This window comes from Genypterus blacodes, unplaced genomic scaffold (assembly GCF_046128005.1).
Source record: "Genypterus blacodes isolate CSIRO-AG114 ecotype Tasmania unplaced genomic scaffold, CSIRO-AGI_Gbla_v1 ptg000094l_1, whole genome shotgun sequence".
In the NCBI taxonomy this organism is placed as follows: Eukaryota; Metazoa; Chordata; class Actinopteri; order Ophidiiformes; family Ophidiidae; genus Genypterus; species Genypterus blacodes.
The window spans coordinates 2,770,417-2,779,853 of NW_027466898.1; the positions used below are offsets into that span (position 1 = coordinate 2,770,417).

The 9,437-nt window shown below is 42.9% G+C and overlaps 1 protein-coding gene across 1 annotated transcript; it reads right to left on the bottom strand.

Annotated features, from left to right (window-relative positions):
- Positions 1-1,182: 1,182 nt before the first annotated feature.
- On the bottom strand, positions 1,183-6,432 carry alx3 (ALX homeobox 3). Its single transcript, XM_076159374.1, has 4 exons — positions 6,096-6,432; positions 2,715-2,989; positions 1,727-1,852; positions 1,183-1,530 (listed from the first exon to the last, which is right to left on the bottom strand). The coding sequence occupies exons 1-4, from the start codon at positions 6,430-6,432 to the stop codon at positions 1,183-1,185; spliced, it is 1,086 nt and encodes a 361-aa protein (XP_076015489.1).
- Between the last annotated feature and the right edge of the window lie 3,005 nt (positions 6,433-9,437).

A 9,437-nucleotide genomic window follows, 5' to 3' on the forward strand; every position in this document is an offset into this window, starting at 1 on the left:
ATTCAAAATGTCCTTGTCAATGAATTACTCGGTGTAAAGCACAACAAAATAATTTCTAGTAATGCATGTTTCAGTGTTATCCTGTCTTCCTCTCTACAAATCACAGCATAAACACAAAGTCATAAATGGAGGAAACTGATATCAGGCGCTACTGAAGAGGGTCTGACCTGCAATAGAGAGTAATATCACCAAACATAATAAATTGTGCTCTGGGCCCTGGTAACCCCAATTTCTTGTATTAAACTGTAACCCATTCCTCATTTGGCCGGGGGGTTTACCATTGATGCCAGATGTGAATGGGAAAATGCCCGTCTCAGTGTTAAGCCAGACTTGTGTAGGGGGGGGGGAAAGGCCCTTTACTTTATCATGGATAGTGAAGTGTGGTTGCCCAGTTAGTTTTTCATTAATGGACCTGCCAGTGGCTCCTGATGCATGAGGTGCCACTTGAAGGTTTCTTGAAGTGAAGCCTGCAAACTGTAACGTATGTTCTCTCTGTAAGTGTCCAAAATACAAAGGGGGCTCATTTCCCACACAGCAGAGGAGTTTGTGTTTATGGCAACCGCAGCCTGTGAAGCATTTTTGCCTCATGACCGCATTCCCACTCAGATATGTGACACACACTTTTGATTTGGCTGTTTTGGTTATCATCTGAAGATGGAGAAAAAAAAGTCTTGTGAAAACTACAACAGTCCCACTGGTTGAGATTGTTTTGTTGTACTTCTGAACCTTATTTCTCCAATATACTTTTCTACTGAATAACACAGATAATATAATTGGAGGCCTTTATTAATGGTCACACTATAAAGCAAAAGAGACATCAGACAATGATTAATATGATAATTACATTTTTACATGCTTAAATAATTTTACTCCTCTCTGAGCTCGACAATGAGAAACTTAAACTGGAGAACAGAAGGTTTGGATTACCGCAATATGTTGGGTTTCATGCAAGAGGCTCTACTTGCCCTCAGTGTCCATGAATTTCTTAGTCCAAGATCGACTGAATGGTACCCAAAAAATGTCCATGTTGGCTTATATAAATGTTAGGACGGGGAGGAAATATTTGAATAATATTCACAAGTGGGTGTGTACATCTGAGACTGTGCTTGATTTGTGTACTGATAAGGAAGGAAACACGCTTTGGCTCAGTCAGTGCATAATGGGGAGCTGGCACTGTCGTAGTCATGTGGGCCAGGAGAGGATGCTTCCCGGCTCTTTGGCTTTCATCCGCAGAGCTACCAGGCCCGTCGGCTTGTATTCGCTCTCGGGCCCCTCGATGGAAGGAGAACCAAGGCCTCCCGGGAAGCTGTGGAGCGAGTAGAGGCCGTTGATGCCCGGATGGTGAGGCGGGTGGTGGTGGTGTGGATGGCTGGGCGACGCGGGCATACCCATGAACCCTGGCAGATTACTGTGAGGGTGTGAGTATGGGCTCATGCAGGAGGAGGGGATGGAGTCGGCTCCCAGGACGCAGCCACCGCCTGAACCACCTCCTCCTGCTGAGGTCGGCCCTGGCCACAGGTTTCCCTGCATCTACACAGGGGGGAGTAAGGGAATTAGAACTTGCAGACACTTCATACTCTTACCATTAGACATTTATGACAAGAGGAGTTTTTGATACCTTATTGAGGTAAAAATTTGAGAAGAGAAGAGTACTGCATTGTATCACAGGGTATATCTGAAGCATACAGGAGCATATTCTCTATTTATTCTTAAGTTGGTTGCCTACCTGGTATGCATCGTGGCGAGGGAGCAGAGAGATGTCATATGTAGCAGCAAAGTGGTTGCGCACCTCCTGGATCTTCCCATAACGTTCCCGTTTCCTCCATTTGGCTCTGCGATTCTGGAACCAAACCTAACAGATATGAAAATTACAGAGTGCCGTCGACCAAACAAAACACTCCTACAAAAGTCTTGGAATACCGTGGAAAGGATCCAGAGGACCACACATTGCTTTGCTCAGGTCATTATAAGCTATTGCAGGGCTGGACCAAAGATTTTTGGGGCCTCAGGTAAGGTTTTGTTTGGGCCCCTCCACATATTTACACAGATGACATCAGCTCAAATTTCGTTTTAATCACTTTTAGAGGTTGACATGAAGGTTTTGCTCTCAGATATGTGGTTCAACACGAGGTTCATTGATTAAGTTTTAAGTTGTCCCCGTGGCAACATTGACCATTTACCCCTGAATTTAATTTAAAGCAGTTACACTGTGACTTGGCTGTAAACAAGGTAATCTTATTTGACAGTTTAATTAAATGTTCTTTACAATGGAGAACTTAACTTTAAACTAACTTTTTTCTGCAACATTTCTGTGACATTTGAAGTTATCTTCTAATTCAGGACGGGTTTCAACATTAAAAAAAGAACAGCTCACATCATGAAAAGTCATATTTTATCATGATATAACATTACATTTTCCCCTCTGCGTAATTATGAACAACTCCAGTAGACGTTTGCTGATGTTATTGGCATTAAAATGTATATATGGGACTGAAAATGCACAATGACAGATAAGAGCCTGTGGATGGAAAGATTCCAAGAAAGGCCCGGGTAGATGTGGGCCCCCAGGAAAAGGCGGGGCAGTGGGCTGTTTGTCTAGTTTGCCTTTACCACAGAACAGCCCTGCTTTCTCCTGCTCACTCATGAAATAAAAAGGTTTAAAGTAAATAAATGCAGTAGAGAAGGTGAAGTTGACCACACACATACACACACACCTGTACTCGGGCCTCGGTGAGCTCCGTCCTCAGGGCCAGCTGCTCCCTGGCGTAAACATCAGGGTAGTGTGTCTTCTGGAACACTTTCTCCAGCTCCTCCAGCTGGAAGGTGCTGAATGTGGTGCGATTACGCCTTTTCTTGTTTTTGCCCGACAGGTCAATGGAGTCGGCGATAGAATCCCCCGGTAATACACCGCCCGGCTCCTTCAGCTTGATGCAACAGTCCGTGGCGATCCCGGGGTAGCCTATTGTTTTCGGAGCTCCTTTCTCTCTGACTGAGGCGTGCAGGGAACACAGAGAAGCAGAGGTGGAGATTCAGATGCAGCCTCTGACCTTTCTCAGTGTAAATTACCACAATTGTCAACAGTTAAAGCATGTTGTCATCGTGTGTTCAGATCAGCATCAAATACTATTATGGTGATGTGCTCATGTGCAGAAGAAGTCAGAGCTGAGAATCAAAACTCTGTGTGTCACCGGGGCCAATAACTGAACACTTCCACAACTCAGACTTTAAAACTTAATTGTACTCTTTGCAAAAATAAACATTGTATCACATTAATTACTCAACTTATATCCTGAGCTATATATATATATATAATGTTAATAAACTACTAGTCTCTGCTGTTTTTTATGCTTCTATGTTTGATCCCCTATCAAAAACTGCCAAGCGATGAGGTTAAACCTTGAGGAGTCTGGTTAAAATCATGCAAAAATTACTTAAACATCACACACACATCCCCAACTCACTTGTAAGAGGGTCAGCAGATATGACACAGCACTAAAACATATGTGGAATTCAGATCTGATAGCGACTTGAGATTGGTTGGATTACTGATATACATTCCGGCCTTAAACGTCTGCGCTGCGTATGACAGCGAGGGGAAATGTATTATTTTCCTTCTTCCAAACAGACCGTGAAGGCGGCGGCTCCCCTCCTGCAGTGTTTGGATGTTGTTGTCCGTGTTCATTACGTTCCAAGCCCGAGCTCCTAAACAAAATCACTCTCATCTATCTGCAGGCACTCACAGGGGGCCGCTGAGACACTACTCTGCTATTCCCCTAATTCAATATTGGGCCCAACAGAGAGCACTTCTCATTGCAGCATTAATTTCCTCGTGTCCATTAGATCCGACCTCTCACCGCAGTTCATACTGAAAATATTCTCCTCTAAGATTGCAAACTGGGGCCGCAGGACATCGTGGAGCTTTTACTCCTCCAAAGCTCACATCCGCTCTCAGTGTAACTGGAGATAAACATGAAATGCGGAACAAGGCAGATAGGAGATAACTTCAGAATGCACAAATGTACGCAGGAATATGACATGCTGGGATTATGAAGCGATTCTACCGCACTGACATCATAGTGAACTCGCTGCTCGCTATATAAATCTCTCCACTGCTCCAAATGGGCTCTTTATGATTAAATTGTGTGTAAACTTCAGTGATTGTGGTTTCTCACTTTCCTTATGGATACAGAACTTTAATTAGTCCCATCTGCTGCAGCTACAGAGCAATTAAACAGCAGAGTTCTCAGCCTGGAACTATGGCAGCTTTAAAGAGGACAGAAAAGAAGTGTTTCATTTGATTTGATTGGTATTATTTCATTTGTTGTAGTAAATTCCTTTCATTTATTTTAGTTTATTGTAATTTATTTTCTTTTTTAATTGACTTGAATTTTCAAGGAGATGATTTTGTGAGCATGTTTCCATCACTGAAATATAACAATAATATATAAAAGAATGTTATTTTCCCTATATGAGTATAAGATAACTCACAGGCTATGAACATATAGTGACGCCCTTATAAAGTATAGAAATCTAGAAAATAGAAAATTCATTGAGGGGCACAGTGGTAAAGATTTATCAATTCTTCCTCAGCGAATTTTGTATAAAAATCGACCAGCTTTTATTTTTAAAAATAGAAGCTTGGTAAATAATAAGATGTTCAGGTGTGTGTGTGTGTGTGTGTGTGTGTGTGTGTGTGTGTGTATAGGTCCTCATAAGAAAAATCCCAAATCCATTGAGAAAAAATAATTTACTGTCAATCAAAATTCGAAAACTCTGTGTTACAATTAAGTTCTGCGTGGGAATTGATAAAACATTAAATGAAAATAAGACAAAATGAAAAAGCATAAATCTGATCTATAGGGTTTTTGTTTTTGTCCATCTTTTACTCTCATATTGTCCCATTATCTCTCCACCGTCTTCCCACTGTAGACAAAACAGGAAGACACCTCACACGCCTTTGAAGGTGTGTGAGCTTATAAGGTCCGAAGAAGTTCACAAATCAGGCTCGCACACACACACACTTGCAGTGCCCTTTACATTTATTTCAGCTCAATAAACATATACTGAGCATTAACTGTGTGTATGAGTGTGAATAGGCAGAAGGTGAAGGACTGTTACAGGCCTTCTATTAATAATAAAAAAAGAAGAAAAAAGATTTCAGGCTGTTTTTGCAGTAACGTGAATCAAAGTGTTGTATATTATTCTGCTCAAAGCCCTGATCAGGCCTCATATCCTCTGCTGCTTTTCAGGATAATCAACACTAATAAATAAAATGAAGAGGCCACATCATCGTCATCATCATCATCATCATCATCACAGGCACCGGTTCAACACACACACACACACAGTTATTTTTCTTCACGAGATGGAGGTTTGTCAGTTTTTACATCTGACCTCCTTTGTGCACAGCGACTGCGGGGTTCAGGCGTGAAATCTGCTGCGTTGCCGTGACGATAACTTTTATTAAGGCGAGAAAACGACAAATTGGCAGAGGGGACAACGGCTCAGATCAATCTGTGCTAATGTCCGCTGAAACTCAGATTTGGCCTAATATGCTGAAGAGTTACCAACCTAATAAGGACACACCCAGCGCTGACCTTTGACCTCTCTCTCTTTGTTCCAAGAGTTTAATGACTGTGACATGTGAACTTGTTGCAGCCTCCTTTTCATCACCATATTGGAAAGATGCTTACTGAAGTCAAGATGGAAAAATGTGTTTGTAATAAGCCTGTCTGGCATATTTAGGCCCTCTAAGGGATTTTTGGGAAGCCGATCTATCAGATGTTTTTTCATGCATGATTTCTAATAAACTCTTTGCAGGATATTGCGAAGGCTTTCTGGATTATTTATATTAGGTATTTGAAAAATATTGGGATTTGTTTATGCAAAAAAACAAATCTTAAGTCACAATTATTTTCTTGTTTAAAGAGATTTAAGCCTTAAACCCTTAAAATCCCAGACAGTCCTGTGTTATTTGTAATTTTGAAAAAGTAATATTTCAGGATAAAATGGGAAAACTAGAGTCCAGAGTTTCTCTCTGTAGCTTTCTCTCCGTCTAAACGGCTTAATCTATAAAAACGCAGATCAATTCTTACCTTCCGGGTTGTTGTCATAAAACGCTGGCTTCGAACCCTTCTGCTCCTGGTTTATACTGTCCAAGAACTTGCTGTGTTTGGGCGGAGAGGCGGGCGGGTTCGCCGACGCAGCGCCGTGCGTAAAGTCCGCCGCGGCGTCACCGAACCTCCCCACGGCGCCGGTGTAGAAATCCCCGCGAAGGCTGAGGCGGTGAGGAAGAGGGTGGAGGTGCGGAGGCTTCTGTAGCTCGTCGCACTGCAGGAAAGAGCCCGAGCCTCCGTGCTCCAGTCCCGGGGAGCTTCCGGGCGGCGTCCGGCTCGTCTGCGCAGAGAAAGACAAACACGTCTCCGTCTCCATGTTCGGGGCTCCGGCGCGCGGGAGGATGGAGTGACTGGGTGCTGGTGGCGCCTGAGTGGGAGACTTTCCCCCTCCTGCGCTCATGTCAAGTGGGTGGGATTTAGCAGATCAGAAACAAAGACCCGTGAAACCGGGATTGGTGTGTGTGTGTGTGTGCGTGTGTGTGTGTGTGTGTGTGTGTGTGTGTGTGTGTGTGTGTGATAGAGGAGGGAGAGACAGAGAGCGAGAGAGAGAGTCTGTGCGCGTGTGAGTGTCTCTGTGAGTCAGTGTGTGTGTGAGTGTCTGTGTGAGTCAGTGTGTGTGTGTGTGTGTGTGTGTGTGTGATGGGGGGGGGGGGTTACAGCAGTCCAGCAGTCTGATATAATCCGCCAAAAATTCAATCACGTGTGGTTTCTGTCCCTCCAATTAACCATTTAATTCCTATTTCATATATTGTTACAGGCCTAATCACCAAATCAAGCAGGACAGAGAAACATACACACACACACTGAACATAGAGAAAAGATCGAGTGAATACATACAGACTGGAGGCCGAGCTGACAATTTCTCTCAAAAATGTCACTCCAACTTTTGATTCTTCTGTTTATTTTGATTGCGCTACGTTTCATTGTAATCGATGTTACTGCTGCCTCATCTTGTATATTTTCCGATCAGTTTGGCGATCGAACCGAACACGTTTCATTTCCTTCTATTTTCAGCAACATTTCTGCGCGCGCGATCAGGTCCTTGACCCGATGAAGCGCTCGTTTATTTTGTAGTAAGTGTCTCTATAATCACAAAACTTTACTTTTATTCTTCACAGAGATTAAACACATCGCGGCACAATCCCGTATCTAAAACCTATGATCTATCCTATATACTCTGTGCGTTTAAATGATGCCGATCAGTCATCACATCTCTGAGCATTTTAGTTTAAAAAAAATTGGAATTGGAATTGATCTTAAAAACTCCAACAGTTTTTGTATTATAAAAGGGACAAAAAATACCGACGGAAACCGGATATAAAAGTCTATAATGTCAACACGAGGCTGACAAGCATACATCTGCATTTATACACAGTATAATGGTAGATATCCATCCAAATAGGATATAATAATCAATATAAATAAGTATGATAACCAGTAATAACTATTAATAATATTGATAATTTATTTAATAATTTAACTTTACAGGCGATTTTATTTTTCGTTTAAAATAGTTTAGGTTTTTATTTAAAAATACTAATAAATCGATTACATTTATTCATATGAGATCACTTAATGTATCGATTACGTAAATATTGTATTGATTTTTAGTCCGTTCCAAGAGTTCAACCCGTCTTCTGAAAATCGTTTCACTCCTGAAATTCACGCAAAACAAAAAAACAAACGTGACACAATCAATAAATATTTAGCTTCTTCCTCACAAATCGCAATTATACTTCATTTTACTTTACATTACTTGAATTGAGTCCTTTAATCCTAATCTGCCTGTGTTTCCTGTGTATAAGAATAGAATATGTGTGTGTGTCACTCAGAGATGAAGGAAACTCAACATAACAGAGTTAAGCAGGTCAAAACATCCCCCTGTATGCACTCAGCTGCAAGCTGGTGTTTCTGCATTAATCTAACTTTCTCTCTAAACCCTTATGTGCTGTTTCCTTTATTCACATGGCGTTTGTTTTGATAAATGTCAGCCGATATAAAAGCAATGACAATATCTGAAGTAAAAGCAGGGGAGCGTTGCTTTATACAGGACGTGTTACTCATTCTGACCAGAGAACAGCACCGCCGTGCAGCTCAAACGCTCTGCTGGCGCCCTGCAGAGTTTGACTCAGAGGATAAAAAGGCCCAATCTGAAGGCTGCTGATTATCTCCAATCTGCAGCGGGCGCACGTCTAAACACAGTGCACTTACCAGAGTCGGACGCAGGAACGACGGTTGTGGGGACATCTCGCCATCTGTCTGGATACCTGAGGCCGCACGCCTCTCAGCTGATGGACAAGAGTGTAAACATGAGGTCCATTTGGGCTGCCAGGGGTCAAAAGCCCCTTTTGATTCCATTTAGAGCTCTGAGATCTCAAAGCGTTGGACGTGAACTTAACAGATCCAATGAGCAGAAAGGTTCTGTCACACAGATGCAGCAGAGGTGTGAACGCTGGCTCCTGGATTCTGCTTTGACTGCTCGTTTGTAGAACATCCAGAATGAAAACACAGAGAAATGCTTATAGACTGTTATCAGCAAATCAAAAAGGCGTCTCGTAAAACACTTTCAACCAAATTCTGGTGTTAACAGAGAGACGTATAAGAAAGGGCAGACGAGAACTAAAATGGAAATCTGTATAGTTTTTCATTGGCGAGCTAGGACAGAAAATTACAAAGATGTGGCTGCTGAAGGAAAAGCTTCTTTACGTTTAAAACGATTAGAGCCCTTAGATATAAGAGCTAATGACATTTATGTGTAACATGACTTAGATTAGCAGCGTAGGAGCAGGAAACAGAGGGCCAGTGCAGTCATGTTAATCTCCAGCACAGTGCCACCTTTTACCCTGGCTCGCTCGCTCACTCTCTCTCTCTCTCTCTCTCTCTCTCTCTCGCTCGCTCTCTCTCTGCCCGTGTATTCCTCCTCCTAAACCTTAGGCCGCGCCACTTGCCAGCGTTTATCAAACTGTCTGGCCCGCCACCATTAAAAACCTCTTAATTCTGTTAGAGGGGAGAAAGTTTAAGTTGTGCACACAGGGGACACGGTTGTGTTTCTCCAAAATCTCGTGACAAGCACGTCCTCTGTAGCCCCGGGCGACGGGGCGTTCTCGGATTCGACAGACCCAGCTGAGCAAATGCATTCCAGAATTGCGGGCAAGAAGAAGAAAGTCTGGGCTGTGATCTCCGGGGCCGCCGCAGGTAACAGTGTTTATAAGAAGCCTGCGTCAGGAGAACAGAGAAAGAGCAGAGGATTATGGGTAGGCTGTTTGCGGAGGAATCGGAGAGTCCTGCGAGTGTGTGTGGACGTCTGTGAGCTGCGGCTTC